General features: G+C 46.1%; 1 protein-coding gene across 1 annotated transcript; it reads right to left on the reverse strand.

The window, feature by feature from the left end:
• Positions 1–2,047: 2,047 nt before the first annotated feature.
• On the reverse strand, positions 2,048–15,621 carry Ddx18 (DEAD-box helicase 18). Its single transcript, XM_021159637.1, has 13 exons — positions 15,438–15,621; positions 14,094–14,381; positions 12,719–12,829; positions 10,280–10,415; positions 9,910–10,010; positions 9,500–9,814; positions 8,145–8,284; positions 7,174–7,335; positions 6,420–6,572; positions 5,407–5,520; positions 3,861–3,917; positions 3,405–3,582; positions 2,048–2,345 (listed from the first exon to the last, which is right to left on the reverse strand). The coding sequence occupies exons 1-13, from the start codon at positions 15,520–15,522 to the stop codon at positions 2,203–2,205; spliced, it is 1,983 nt and encodes a 660-aa protein (XP_021015296.1). The 5' UTR covers positions 15,523–15,621; the 3' UTR covers positions 2,048–2,202.
• Between the last annotated feature and the right edge of the window lie 610 nt (positions 15,622–16,231).

The raw sequence follows: 16,231 nt of genomic DNA on the forward strand, positions 1-16,231 counted from the left end.
CCTTCCAAAGGGCATGCAGCCAAGGTTTTATCTCCTGTGTGGATATCAACCCACAGACTGAATGGGGCACTACTGAGCAATCCTAGGCTGCCTATAGCATGCTTCCTACACAAAGCATCAACAAAGGCACAGCTGCTCCCCTCGGGCAAGCCTGAGCATCTGCCTCTGGAGGATCCTGATCCTTTGTGGATGACTGCATGTATTAACATCATTTCCGGTGCTGGCCTTTCAACTGGCCAAGGTTACAGCAGAATGGCACTCACACCCGTGACTGGAGCACACAGGGGGCAGAGGCAGATGCCAGCGTAAGGCCACCTTGCTCTACAAAGTGAGCACCAGGCAGAGCGACACAGTGACTGTCAACCATGATCAGAGTAGACAAGGTACAACAGGAGGCTTATATATGGCGATTCAATACTTTATAAATGCAACTACACGAGAACCACTCAGTTAGGTTCCTTGCCCCATCAGTGGTTGGCTGAACCTACCAGGGATGAGATAAGACCACCTCAGTGCCTCATCTGCAGTCTATAGGAAGGCAACCCGTACTTACAAACACACACAGTAAAGACCTCTGCAGCCATAATTACTAAATGCCAGGTGTTAGAAACCCAAGAAGTGGTCAAAATTTAGTTACATCTGGCAATTTTGGATTTCATTGACAACACAACTTTATAATTAGATGCCACTGAGAACATTCTAGAGTGTAAGGACTCCTCTAATATTTGACTGTTAAATTTGACTTGTTCACTTTCAGACATCATCACAATGAGCTTCGTTTACAGGGCTCAAAGGAAGTCAGCTCTGACCAAATGCCAAGCATTGTCCAGGATAAAGTCTCAGCCTGGATGAGTGACTGTGGATGGTGCCCTGCACTGAGCCGGAGCCCCACCTCAAGTTATGCTGCCAAGAATCTGAATGAGCATCATCACCTTTCTGCTTTCTCATTTTCACTTGTGCATATGGGAACAGGTCTGAGGCTGACAGTGGATGTCAAGTGCTTCCATGTAACGGACACAGGGTCTTTCAAACCCAGAGTGCATCATCAATGCCGTAGGTGGACCACCATGTCCGCCTGGCACTTATGTGCTTCAGGGACCCTAACTCTGCCATGGCAAGTGCTCTACACGTGTTGTGTGTAGCCCTTTAGTTCTGAAACAAACAAACAAACGAACAAAGGCTTGTCTGGCTAGGCAAGGTGATGTATGCTTCTGATGCTAGCATTCTTAGGAGTCAAAGACAGTAGGGTCTCTGTGAATTCAAGACTAGCCTGTTCCACACTAAAACTCTATCCAGGAAAGTCTGTATAGTTACTCAGTGGTATTCCACTTCTCTGACTGTAAGGGTCAACACTGTCTAACTTTTCCTTTTGTTAAGTGCTAAGACTCCCAGGCGCCACTTTCAAACGTTTCTTGTTCCCACAGAGCTGATCTTTGCCTTCCATCTTGTTAAATGCAGTATCTAGTTGTGACAGGGTGAGACAGTGCAGAGGCTCCTCCATCTTGTATCCTTGCTGAGGTCGTTTCAGGGTTAACTAGAATCTGATTTTCTTCATGGAAAGAGAATCTCATGGGAAATTACTCAACTCTTTCCTAGGACTGAGGTCAAGATGTCCCAGGAAATTTATCTTAGCTTCTGTTAAACTGCCTGCTTGTGTATGACCACCCCCTGCAGCTGCAGAGTAATATACCAGCACACACTTTTGCCTTTAAAAGCTTCTTTCTCTAAATGCTTAGGCCTATACTTGGGTCTAAAATCTCCGAGTGTAGCCCCAGCTGGTGGGAAGTGTATCCATCTCTGATGGGCTCTCCTAAACGGCTTTGGTCACCCAAGGATTCACTTCTTCACCTCCCATCTTGCTGTAGGGATGCTGAGATCGTACAGGCCTCCCTACTGTGCCTGTGTTTTAAGTAGTTTCTGAGGACTTGAACTCAGACTCTTTATCTCCACAGCCCAATTACTTGTTCTTGAAAACAACCAACCAACCAAAATAAGCCCATTGTAAAATCAGGAATATACCAAGAGGGAAAGGTATAAAAACCATTAAAACAGTGATAAAATTTGTTTTATGGAAGTATTTAAAAATAAAATATTATCATCATAGCAAAGACAAAAAGATCCTAAAGGTGATAAGTTCCTTTTTAAAGGGTACTGGGGAGGGGGAAGTTGGGCAAAGTCAGTCCAGGCGGAAGGCAGATTGCCTCAGTGTGAGAACTGCCTGCGGTCTGCTGGCTTCTTACTGATGTGTTTAAAGATCTTGGACTTCTCCACTTTCTTTGTTTTCTGGTAGCCGAATCCCCCACCACCGCCTCTCTTCTTAAGCTTGCCATCATGGCTGCTTACATCTACAGGTAACTGTTAAGGAGGCCAACAACAGAGAGCACTAGCTGTTCAGGAGAAAGCCCAACCCACCCAGTACTGCCCCCCCCCCCCCCCGCCACACTCCCCTCGACCAAGGGAGATGTGGGGCCTGAAGCTGTGCAACGAACCTGCATGAGACTAAGAGAGAAAATAGGCTTGTACGCCAAAATGAACACCAATGCCTTGGAAGTCAGCTGTGGTGGCTTCAATCAGCACGACAGAGCACAACAAACACGCGTCACTGCGCATGCCTTTCAGGTCTGCTGAGACCAGAGTCAGAGAGGCTCATGAGCTAGGCAGTGATTCCTTCTCATACAACCCAATTCTCACTACAGCAGACTGCCACAAGCTCTCGGGTGAAGCTCATCTATCTGATCCGGCAATCCCCTCAGGAGTTACTAATATGGTCGACACTCAAGCACATCTGTGCAGACATCCGTGCACCACACTGCAATGGAAGCAACTGGAAGGTACCTTTGTCCCTCCCCTAGACCAAGGCTCAGGTTAGGTTTCTGTGGCCAGTCTGGCCATTTCTGTGTAGGTAACCCTCTGGTGGCTACACGGGGATAGAACTCCGAGAGCTCTCACCTCTCTTCAGCTACTTCCCACCTCTCTGTGCCTCTACCCTGAGACACAACTGCCTGCTTTTCACTAACAGTCACATTGCTGTCTCAATATTCTTCTGTGTGTCTGCATGTGGCCATGGAGGTCAGAGGGCAACTGAGATGTTCAGCTCTCTCCTTCTACACTGAGTCCCAGAGGTCAAACTTGGGTGCCAGGCTTGCTGGGCAATCACTTTTGCCCACTGAGCTACCCTGCCAACCAGCCTTAGTTCTTCAGAGACTTAAGTCTTGAGCTGCCTTAGTCTGGTAAGTCCCACCCCAGTGACAAGTCCCATGTTCTATGCTACTGCAGGTCGACACACAATGGCCAAGGGGAACACCAGAGCCTGTGGCTGGCAGCTGAAGTACACTTCAACTTACTGTAGAACCCCAGCAGCTCTGCTAAGTCCCTCAATTGTAGCACAACATCACAAAGGATACTCAGATCAACAAAAGGAGGGACCTTAAAACCAAAAGACAGAGCAACCTGAGGCAAATTTAAGTTGTTGACATTGAAGATCTGCTTGAGAGAGTGAGAGTCATACGCTCGTATGTAGGATTTGTATGCTTCCTGGGCAGACTTGTGGAGAAAGTAGTTCTTTTCGATCAGTTTTTCCAGCTGAAATAGAAAGAGAAAAAGCAGATGTCAACTATTAGAACAGTTATCCAAAAAGCGCCTGTCCCAGCCTGTCCTTGCCTCCGGCAGCACAGGTGCAAGACTGAGGTTCCAGCAGGCCCACCCGAGAGCAGGACCCATGTAGGAAGGATCCTGGAGGACCTCAGAGTCCAAGCCAGCATCACCCACAAGAGGGAGTGAGCTGGGAGTGACTGCAAAACTCCACAAAATCGTATTGGGGCAGGTGACCTCTTCCCCAGAAAGATAAACAGAAAGTGTACCTGAGACTGGATATCAGAAACTTTAGACCAGGAGAAGTCAAACTGATTCAACGGAACCTAGAGAAACAACAGTTAGGTATTAGTAAGGGGGCACTCAGGATTAGATGTATGAAGACTATAGTGTCCCATCAGCAGCGACATCAAGGGACAGTGCTAGTCCTGAGAACAGAAATGCCTGGGCTGTGGAACCCCCAGGACAGGGACAGCGATCTGCTGCTTACTACCTCCCATCATCAGAGCACTCCATCTCCACGGAGTTCATATGGGTCCAGCGTGGCAGCCCCCATTTCTTTCTTGAAAGTTGAGGTGAGGAACTGAGCAGAGGCAGGCAGCTGCCCCAGCTCCCCTGACCCTGACATTCAGGGTGGTAAATGATTACCTATGTTTTTCCTATTTTCTAGTAGGGCTGGCCTTGAACCTGCTGTAATCCTCCTGCCTCTGCTTCTTGATTGCTGGGGTTATAGGTGTATACTTCCATGCCTGGGATGACCACCTCTTCCCCTATACCAGGAGAGGGGTCTCAATACCACTGTGTCCTGTGCTAATGACACTGAGTCCATGCCAAGATGACGCCAGCTCTGCTAATAATTTACCAAATATTGCCTTTATACAGCTGGGAAAACATATAGAACCTGTGTTTGTGCTACAGACTGGGGAAGATAGTAGGTGTACTAGGACTGGCTGCTGCCCTCCCCTAGGAAGGCATGTGCCGTGGCCCAGAGAACAGACAGGGAAGTGATGCAGGACCTGTCAGGGTGCATTTGTGTGCTGGGAGCACAACTTGCTGAACAGTATCCTGTGGAGACCCAGGGCAAGGGCAGCAATGCAGGCCCAGCAGTGCAGGGGCCTCAGGGCAACTTCAGGAATCTGTGTCATACTGTAGGAAAGAGGAAATCCATGTGGCAAGATGGTGTCATGGAGTCAGTGTCATGGACAAGCAGGCCAGTCATGTACCTACCAGGCCTAGCAACAAGGAGGCCAAATGTAGCCTGCATGCATCCTTTCCTGGCAAGATGGAATAAGGGCAAAGCCAGGCAGGTTGGGGATTAGCTGGAGACCAGAAAATATACAAACCACTTTCTTAAACAAAAAGACCGAGGAGGCTGAGGCTGAAGCAGAGCTTCCTAGGGAGACTTGAGATGGGAAAGCACTGGCTGCACAGGGACCAGGAAGTGCTGGAAAGAGTCAGGAGAGGGAGGAGGAGGAGGCCGAAACAGGGAGAACACAGATCTGCTTGTCTATGACAGAGAGAGATCGGGAAGATGCTACACAGCAGGCTGCAGGGGTGCTGGCCGGGGGAGCAGAGAACCAGAAAGGAGAGCCTCCAACAGTTGCTGAGGAAACGCAGCTGAGACAAAGCCACGGGCCTGCTCCTTCTGTCCATGCTGCCAGGCAAAAACACATTTTATTCCCTCACCCAGTGACCTAGCACTGTTTGACACCAATTCAACCTCGACTCTGACATCAACAGAGATGGTACCTGAGAAGAATTCTCATAGCAACGAGTTTCCTCCCAACTTAAGATTTTCCAAACAAAGGCTTTTACCTTGGATTGTTTCAAGTAACGAAGGAAACCCAACTCTTCAGGGCGCAGGATGAGCAGGGCGTGCCCTCTTCCATTCAGGCCCCTGGCTGTTCTACCTACACGATGAATGTATTCCTATGGCGAGGCAAGAAAATCTGGCTTAAATTATGAAGCATTCATGAGTCTGCCACTAGCACTCTGTGTCCCTTAATGGAAGGAAGCAGGCTGAAACACCTACACTACATGGTGTACCAATCACAGGGCAGAGCCAACTTTACCGTCACATCCTCTACACTCTGGGCCAGCCAGCATTCTCTTTGTGGATACCACCCCTTATTGGGGCCAGCCACCAAAGCAAGAGGAGCTTCACCTATCAGCCATACCAACACTGTGTAAGAAAAGCCCATAAGCCAGTCACATCAACAAAGACCTATTAAAATGACTATTATAGTTCTCCTTCAAAGAAATTTTCTAAGGAAATTAATTTAAGTGCTAGCCAATACTTTATTATAGCTCGTTGTTTATTGGAAGTACTTCTGTGTGTAGAAGTCGGGTGGAGGCCAAGTGGCTTCCTCTGCGGTCCTCCGCCTTGCTTGTCCAGGCAGGCTCTCACTGAACTTGGAGCTTGCTGTTTCAGTTCGATGGCCCCACAAGCCCTCAGAGTCTGTTTGTCCCCATTCTCCCCCCTCCCCTGCTAGTGCTGGGGTTACAGAAGCACTGTGCATGCCTGGTCTTTACATGGTTAGTTATCCCACTGCAGACTCTACAGACCTTTATTTACTTCCTTCCGCAATGTTACTTCCTCCAGACACCAGCTGGACACATCAGTCTAAGGACCTAGCATTCTTAAAGTCACAGATGCCACTCAAACCACTTCACAGCCCTTTGAGCCCCACAGGTCTCTGACCCTCAACACCAGTAACAGCCTACAGCTGACAGCGTGGCTGTTCTGTACAGCTGAGCCGCACAGATGGAAAGGACATGCTTCTTTGGGCAAGCGCACTCCTCAGATCTCCTCTCAAGACACCAGTTACCTTGGGGTCATCGGGAGGGTCGTACTGAACAATCCAGTCCACTTCAGGGATGTCCAGCCCTCTGGCTGCCACATCAGTACACAGCAGTATTCCCGAATCCGCGTTGCAGAACTGGAAGAACGTGGTTGTTCGCTTATTTTGCTTTTGCTTTCCCTAGATTCAAAATCAACAAGAGCACAAAAACCATTCAAGTTGTATGTGAGAGTTGAACGTACAAATAACCAATTGTGGAGCTGCTACCACACTTTGGAGCAACCTTACTCCAGCCTAGGCCCTATCACCCCAACTGGACCCAAGCCTTTTGAGAGGGAGGGTGTCTTCCATTAGCCTGCATTTACCTGTGTTATAACACTACTGTGTGAAGTACTCTGCTCACACTGACCCCACTGCCCTCTCCTGTCCCCTCCCACTCCTGCACATTCCCTCCATGTCCCTCTTCCTTTCATGTCTTTGTGTGATTCAAGAAGTGAACAAAACCAGGGGTGAAGGGGACTGCAGGCACACCCAGTAGTATACGACTGAGGAAACATCTAACAACCATTAGCCTCCTACAGATCCTCAGGGAGGGGCAGAGCCTTGAGAGACCCTCCCACCATCTAATCTTCAAGTAGCCACTGGTATCTTCAGATCCATGCAGCCCCGCTCATCCTCTGGGAGAGGAACCACCCAGATCTGTGTTCAGAGGGAGTAATCCCTCCAATCCCAAATGCACAGGCTCTCCCTGTTTCTTAACAAGCTCCCTGCCACCACTTACATGGATGGCCAAGACGGGAAGGTCAATGTAGTTCAACAGCTCATAGTGGTACTTCACAGACATACAAGATGAAAAGAAGACCATCACCTTCTTCTTCCGGTTCTTCTTAAGGAATGTGAAAAGCAGAAGGAACCTCTTCTCAGAGGGACAAACAACATAGCCCTGAAACGGTGGGAGTGAACAGGTTACTCACAAAAGAATGTGACTGAACACAGCAATATACTGCAAGGTCTTTCTGCCATGGTTAAGGACTATACCAACTCAACAACTCCAATTATATAGAACCGTTTACTCACTGAAAGAATTTGCCTTGGAGCTAGAAAGACAGCTCAGCTCAGCAAGTAAAGGGCTGAGGACAGGTACCCATGGCAATGCTGGGTAAGTGTGGCAGCCAGCATTGTAATCCCAATGCCCAGCAAATGGGATCAGTGGGACAAACTGGCTAGCTAGATTAGCTGAGTCTACAAGCACTGGTTCAAATGAGATTCTTCTCAATATTCAAACGGTGAGCCATTAGGAAGTCATCTGACATTACACACACACACACACACACACACACACACACACACACACACTTTCTCAAGCTTAAACTTGTTTTCATGAACTCAGATCTGGCATCTCTTTCTGACTTTCACAGCAATGTACTTATTCCCAAGCTAGTTTCCTCTCTACCACCCAACTTCCCTGGCACCCCATGGCAACAATTAAATAACAAGTTCTGCTGTATTAAAATTAGTAGTGACTGATGCTTCCATTAACAGAATAGAAGTTGGCTGGGTCATTCAGAGTTCATAGTATTTTATACAAAAGAGTCAGAGACACTGAACCCAAGTCTGCTAATCTGACTCCCATCCATCAGTCACTGTGCTCTGTGGATCATTCTGAAGAAGCGCAAGGAAACACCACGTACAATCCTTCAGGGCGTCACTTACTTACTTTTAAATATGTACTAAGCTAGTCATAAACAGTACCTGCTCAAGGCCATCCACTGTGGCAACCTCTTTGTCGTCGTCAACACCCACGTACAAAGGCTCCTTTTTTAGAGAAATTCTTGCCAAGTCTTCAACTTTTCGAGTTTGTGTGGCAGAAAAGAGCATGGTTTGCCTACGTGCTAAAAAGACACAAAAGTTGCCAACCTTCCAAAGAATCCCATAACTGCTTCACAATTACACTTTAGGAAGAGAGTCCTGGAAGAGGGGCTATGCTGTTGGTATACATACCCTGATAACATCAAGAGTAAGGTTATAATGTGAATTTTAGGTCTATAGACATGATAACTTAGGTGAAATGGACAAAACTTAAGCACATTAAACCCGAGTGATGGGAGTTATGGCTTCCCCAGCCACCAGCAATGCCTTCTTCAAACTATTCAAAAGAAAAGGAGCTATATAACCCTACAACTTGTAGTCAATGTTCACGGGAAATTTTTGCAGTCTCATGCTACAAACAACACACACACCTGTCAACAGCTGACTGAATAAACAAACAACGCAGGTGACATGCCATCACTTTGTTTGTGGTTATGATTTTCAAGCAGTACACAAGAGTATCAGAAATTAGCTACTTAAAGGCGATAGGTTTACTTATTTTTAAATTAAGTGTTTGTGTGTCTGTATACTAAGTAAGCTGCCTCCAGAAGCCAGAGGGGTAGATTCCCCTGGAGTTAAGAGTTACATACAGGTGATGACCATGTGGTGTGGGGTGATGGGAACCAAACCTGGGTCTCTGCAAAAGCAGTATGTGCTCTTAGTTGCTGGGCCATCTCTCTGGGCCCTAGTTTATTTTTTGAGGCCGAGTCTCAGCAGTTCTGGGGTCAAGGTCTCAGGGATGCCCTTGACTCCTGCTTCCACACTTGCTTTTCTTCATGTCAATCATTTCAGCACAACACTGCACTAAGCACAGGATCATGACCTTAAAGATCCAGACTACTGACCCTGCATTTTTTTTTTTTAAGATTTATTTATTTATTATATGTAAGTACACTGTAGCTGTCCTCAGACACTCCAGAAGAGGGCGCCAGATCTCGCCACGGATGGTTGTGAGACACCATGTGATTGCTGGGATTTGAACTCTGGACCTTCGGAAGAACAGTCGGGTGCTCTTACCCACTGAGCCATCTCACCAGCCCCTGACCCTGCATTTTAATTTTAGTTTATGAGCTATGGTAATGTGCTATATGAAGCCAACAGAAAAGAACGACTTCTGCAGTCGACAGGCCCACATTCCTCATGTGGCCATAGTAAAATTCTGGTATTAAGATACTATTTTTCCTACAAGATCACCAACCACGTACCCTGTGAGCCCCATGCAGATGCCGTCTACTTACCTGGCAAAAGTTTAATAATTTGCTTTAATTCTTCTTCAAACCCAACATCCAAGATACGGTCAGCCTCATCAATAACCAGACACTGCAGGTTCTTGTACATAAATCCTGGCGTGNTCTGCATGTGGTCCAGGAGCCGGCCGGGCGTGGCCACGATGATGTTGATCCCATTGAGGAGCTTCTGCACTTCAGCAGACATGTTGCTGCTGCCCATGATCAACCCATAAGTGTGAACGTGGTGCGTCATCAGCTCCTTGAGAACACCAAAGGTCTGCATGGCCAGTTCTCTGGTAGGAGACAGAATCAGGACTCCTGTTCCTAAAAGGCAAAAGGCGACAGAGGGCCGTCTCCACAAGTCCTTAAGAGACACAAATCCCAGTGACATAACAGCAGAGAGACAGGGCCTGCCTTACCATTCCTGGGCATGAACTTCAACTTGACAATGAGCTCGATCACAGGGATGAGGAAAGCGAGGGTTTTGCCACTGCCGGTTTTCGCAGCCGCCAGAAGGTCCCTTAGTATTGCAGAAGACAGGATATTCATTTGACTCATGCAGATGTGTCCTTAGCCCACACTATGCGCTCTGGGCATGCTCTAGATACTAAGTGAGGACACAAGGTGCCTAGCACCTAGCTCACAAAGACTGATACACCAGTAAATAATGCAAGTCTTTAATATAGCCAAACAGGAATCCATACAGAAAACAAAATCAGAGGAACACATATTACAACTGCACAGTCCTCAGGGCAGGCGGGGATGTCCCTGTGTCAGTGTCAGCCATACCTGCCTTCCAGAAGTGGCCTGATACTTTTATGCTGGATCTCCGTCATGCGCTTGAAGCCCATTTCTTCTATGGCCTTCAGGGTGTTCTCATTGACGAGGTTAGACAAGGAAGCAAATGAAGTGTCCTCAAAAGCACCTAGCAGGAGATTGTTCACTATCAGCAAGCTCTGTGGTCAGAGTGCTTGCCTAAATCCACCTGCTCCTTACAAGAGCTCTGTGGTCACACTGCTGCCTAAATCTACCCGCTCCTTAAAAGAGCTCTGTGGTTACATTGCTGCCTAAATCTACCCACTCCTTACAAGAGCATCTTACGGTGAGAAGACACTAATGCCCAATCACTGCTAAGATAATGATGAGAAAAACCCACAGAATAAGAAATGTCTTACAGTATAAAAATATGTAAACCCTGGGGCTGGAGAGATGGCCTAGAGATTAAGAGCAGTTGCTGCTGTTGCAGAGGACCTGGGTACCGTTCCAAGCACCCACATGGCAGCTCTTAGCCATCCACAATCCTAGTTCCAGGAGTAAAATGACTACTAATCTCCATGGGCACTAGGCATGCATGGTGCACACGCATACACACTGGCAAAGTGCCAAAAACATAAGCTTGGCAGTAATGATGGTCCTGACTTGTGACCAATGTTTGGGAAAACATGTTTCCAGTGTGGCAAGGATAAACTACTAGATACATAACGCTTTTATAAATCAGGCTTTGTTAGATGATTTTCCCCCCATCAGAGTCCAGATAAGAGCTCTGATTTTTTTTTTTTTTTAAAGATTTTCCTTTTAGTCACATGTCTGTTTGGGAGCAGACATGTGTACATGAATGCTGACCCCCATAGACGCCCTGGAGCTAGAACTACCTGTGCACAGGCTGTTGTGAGACACTATTGTGGGTACTGTCTCTGGTCCCTTGCTTTCAGCTGCTGAGCACCTCTCCAGCCCCAGGGAGCACGTTTAGGACAGGGTACTGTGAAGGCTAACCACACCGTGAACCCCAATACTGTACTGCTTACTGGACAAACCTGTTCTAGTTGTGGTGTGGCTTAGCCTTAACACCTTTAGTCCCTCTGGCTGGAATACAGATAGGCTCTTAGTTCACACCTTTAATCCCTCTGGTTGGAATACAGACATGCCCTCAGTTCACTCCTTTAATCCCAAACAATGACAATAAATCAGTTTGTACAAATAGCACCCATGCCAAATTAGAGAAAGATTTGACAGAATAATATATGCCCAATTCTCACAAGAGCAGAAATTTAAGCAACTTAAGAGAAATACTGGGGGGAAGAGAGGACAGAGTTTTATACTAGGATGTAATAGAGACAGGTTGTAGAAAGAGAACAAGCTCGACACAGATGAAGATAGAATGAACCAGAGCATGAGCCAGAAGATTAGAACATATGAGGCCAAGCAGAACAATTCAGTCAGAAGCTGAAAGAAGCCAGTTTGAATCAGTCAACATGGAAAGGAACAGCTAAATCAACCATCCAGCCAGAGTTCAGAAAGATCTAGAATAAAGGTGAGCTTATTCAGCTGTATGTCTAAGATACTGAAAACATTCTAGACCTAGATAAGCTTCCAGGGCTCTGCCCAGGTTAGCAGACAGAAGCAGTAAGCCTCGGAGACAACAGTTACAGCAGGGAGTAAGCTGCTTTTACAGAAGGTAGTGTGCATTCAGTGCACTCTTGACTTCTATCTTGAATTTCAGCAAACTTATTGGGATACAGCCCCACTGTCAAAAAGGAACATCTAAATTGGCACTGGGTTGGAGAATTCTTTGTGTGTGTGTATGTGTGTGGCACTAAATGCTGGTCAAGTGGCTATTCTATGTATCTCAAGATGATGTGTGGCACCTCCACACTACATATGTCAGGACTGCCCAGTCAGGCTTGGACTGTACAACCTCTGGTGCTAACGGGGACATTTCTGAGAAAAGCTTGTTGCTTGACTTGGGGTGCCAAACTGTCCTGGCTAAGAATCACTTCTGTAACTTCTGTATTTTCTCTGTAGACTGCACTCAGTACAGTACCAAGTGACTTAGCGATCTCATTTACACATTAAAATACTGGTGTCCGACCTCAGCAGGAAGCAAGCAAGCAAAATCTCCCAAGAACAGCCCAAACAACTCCTACATAATTCTGGTTAGAGCAATAGATTCCAGCCTAAATTCTTAAATCCCAGAAGCTGTGAGAATATGAAGCACTTTAAATATTAGGAACATAGAGAAAGGGAAAAAAGCAGGTGGGTGGGGTGTGGAGGGGGAGGGGTTTGGAGAAAAGTGCCCAGGTACCACAAAATACAAGATAAAGGAAAACTGCACAAAGATACAAAACTCGGTGCTGGCTGGTAATTAAAGGTCACAACAGGACCTGCAGTCATGCAGAGAAATGGTGACATTTCTAAGACAAGACACCTGGAAAAGTCCCTGGCCATCACCTGTCAGCCCTAGGGGCAGGCTGGGCACCTCGCTGTCATCTGCCTTTTTCACATCATCTTCTGGCTCCTCACAAGCCTCAGCACTTTCTTCAGTTTTCGCTTTTTTTTTATCTTGGTTTAAAAAACAAACAAACAAAAACCGTTTTATACTTAAAATAACCAATGGGAAAAGAAGATCTGTAATGTAAAGAAATACATTTTTCAAAGCTTAACATTATTTGATACTTGTTACAAACCTTTTTTCAGGGAGAGGCTTGTTTAGTATTTAAATTTTGGGGGTATAAATGATTTGCAAATAAAACAGTGTTTTAAAGTTTCTTAAAGCATTACATTATTCCAGATTAAAAAATGATCACCCACCCCCACAACAATTATCTGTGTAGCCCTCCCTGGCTGTCCTGGAGCTCAACTTACTAGACTGGCCTTGAACTAACAAGATTTGCCTGCCCCTGTCTCCTAAGTGCTGGGATTGACAGCGTACACTAACACCGCCTGCCTCTAAAGAAGGTATTTTAAATCCCACTAAGCAGTATCAGGGCAGCAATCGTGACTTTCACACTTCAGGAGGAAAGAGGCACATGTTTGACTAAGGCACACAGTGCCCTGTACTATCTGCTCACTTGAAAAATCAATGTCCTGATTAAATAATCTTTGTTGCATAGTTTAGAAAGTGTCTAAGTTATGAGAATGGGGACATGGGGGGATATGATCAAGATGCATTGTATACATGTATAAAATTGTCAAAAACAACTAATAAAGTATCTTTGAAAGAAAATGAAAAAAAAAAAAAAGAAAAATCAATGTCTTATTTATTCACAACTTTCCTACGAGTTATCTTACAGACTCTGCACGTAAGTACTTATGGGGAGAGGGCTTACAAAAATATATGGGCAAAAGACAAGTAAATCAAGAGATCAAAGAGTGATTAATGTGAAGTGCCTTCCCACAGAAAGGCCTGGGAGATACTTCCCGTCATCATCATCCCATCATCATCATAGATCCATGTTGTGTTAGTTAAAGTTCGAAATCACGGAAATATACAAATCCAAAAGACTATGTGATGTTAGATCCAGTTTATTTACAAAGCCCAATGAACTGCTCCCTAAAACCTGTAGTGGAGTATTATAAATCTAAAGAAATTCTTATCAAATTTGAACTTTTCCCAAGGGTAGCTAACTTAAAAACACGGACAAATCTAGGGAAAATCTAAAACCTACCTCCCTTGTCTACCAATAAAATGTGTCTTTTAGCTCCCAGGGTAGACTCATGGTGGTGAGCATAGGGGATGCTTCACACAAACAATAGAGAAAAGTGACCAAGAGCTGAAAAGCTATCTGAATGACCAATATTAAAACAAAACAAAACAAAAACCTACCAGGCCCGGCATCATTTGCCATTTTCCTCTTTTTCTTCTTTTTCTTTTTTACTTCTGAATCAGGAGGCGGTGTTGGTGTTGCTTCTCCATTGGCTAAAGTTGTGAGTTTCTGGGGTGACTTTTTAACTTTGGCATTTTCCAAGGTCTCCTCAGGCATGCCTCCACTTTGTGCTTCTGCTGCGACCACAGGCACAGAACGTTTCAGGGCCTTTTTCGCTTTTCCACCTTTTCCTGTTTCTTTAGGCACATCTCCATTTTGAGGTTGGGACAGGCTCGTGTCTGAAGCTTCTGTTTAAAAACAGAACTTACACTGTGACAAGAGAAAGCTTACTTATAAACATTGACCTTCATAGGAGAAATTATGGGTTTTCTGGAACCCCAATCATTTAGTTTTTCTTGTATGTTCACTGTTAAAACCAAATATTGGTACTCTATTATAGAAAAGACACATTTTCTTTATGGAAAAAAAATGTCAATAAAGGAAAGTTGTTTTAACTTCAAAAGACCTTATCTTTTTACCGCTATATAGAAGTCTATGACAGAAAAATGTCAGCAAGATCACATAGTTAAATCAAATGATTAGTAAACAGCAATGAGAAGAAATATATATTTTAACATTAAGCATTTGGCCTGCTGGTGATGGCACACACCTTTAGTCCTAGTACATAAAGTAGCAACGAGGTTATTTTATGGTGTGTGTGTGTCAACACAATATGAGGAACTGTATTAAAGGGTTACAGCATTACAAAGGTTGAGAACCACTGACTTCTATCTTTCAGGTAGGTAACCTAAACAAGCTACAGAAACTGCAACAAGCCAAAATCAAGACCTTAAGGAATTCACTAAAAGTTGTGCGCGACAAAAACACTGGGAGAGTTCTGCTTTTAACATATGAAGAGAATCGCTGCAGGAATGAAAAGAACGGGTTTGGGGGAGACAGCAGTATTACTGGGAAAGCTCCGAGGAAAAAAATCGTAAGTTTGGGCAGGGGATGAGATCCAGCAATTAAGTAAAAGTCGGGAACCATAATGGGTGGTACCTAGATACAAAGTTCTACGTGGGGACTAAAGATGCTGATGGGGGAGTCTAGGGTAATAGGCAGGTTTTGTTAGATGCCTTGCCAATAGAAAGCTAGGGAATAAAGTCCGAGGCCTCCCGCTTTCACCCTGAGTCGAGAAAGCCACGCCGGCAAAGGGCAGAACCAAGGAAGGATCCACGGGGGCTGGGACCCAGGCGGCCTGCTCGTGCCGCGCATCCCCGGCTCCCGCCGGAAGCTGCCCGGCGCACCGCCGAGTTCCTGGGCCCCCCACGTCGTTCGCCAGTGCGGGGTTTAGCACAGCTCACCTTGCAGCTTCAGGTTCCGCTGCCGCAGCTTAGCGTTCCGCTTCTCGATCTTCTTACGCAGGAGTTTCATCTGTAACTGCGACATCTTGCCGGGCCGCCCAGCCGTCTGCACCGAGACAGATGCACGTGCGCAGTTGCAAGTCGGAAGTGTACCTCTGGAGCCTGCGGACCCGCGGGGCGGAAATGCTTCGGGCGGAAACAGTTCCTGGCGAGAGATGGGTTCCCTTTGGAGACCGAATTTCCTGCAGCGCCCCCTGGGGACTGGAGGACGACGCGTTGTGAACCCGTTCGCCTTGCTAATGGCCCCAGAGTTTAACAAACCAAGACTGCACAATAAAAAAGCCGATTGGAAGACGGAATTTCTTGTGGCTCAGAAGAGTCTCTTTCCCTTCACTGCTAGAGAGGTGCCAGTATCCTGTCAGAAGAGGTATAAGTCTTAAAACCTTCTTGGGAGACGGGCGTGGTGGTGTTCGCCTTTAATCTCAGTGTGAGGGAGGCAAGAGCAAGTGGATCTCTGAGCTGAGACCAGCCTGGTCCACAGGGCAGCACTCCACCCCTCCACCCCAGTGCCTCCCAAACAAAACAAAAAGACTAAAGAAACAAAAACAAAAACCCAACAACAAACCCACTTCAATTTGGGCCCTGTATCACACAAACGTCTTTCCTCACCGTATAGTTTTCCCTCAATTTTTCAGGGTGTCGCTCTTCTCTTCTCTTCTCTTCTCTTCTCTTCTCTTCTCTTCTCTTCTCTTCTCTTCTCTTCTCTTCTCTTCTCTTCTCTTCTCTTCTCTTTT

This window comes from Mus caroli, chromosome 1 (genome assembly GCF_900094665.2).
Source record: "Mus caroli chromosome 1, CAROLI_EIJ_v1.1, whole genome shotgun sequence".
Lineage (NCBI taxonomy): Eukaryota > Metazoa > Chordata > Mammalia > Rodentia > Muridae > Mus > Mus caroli.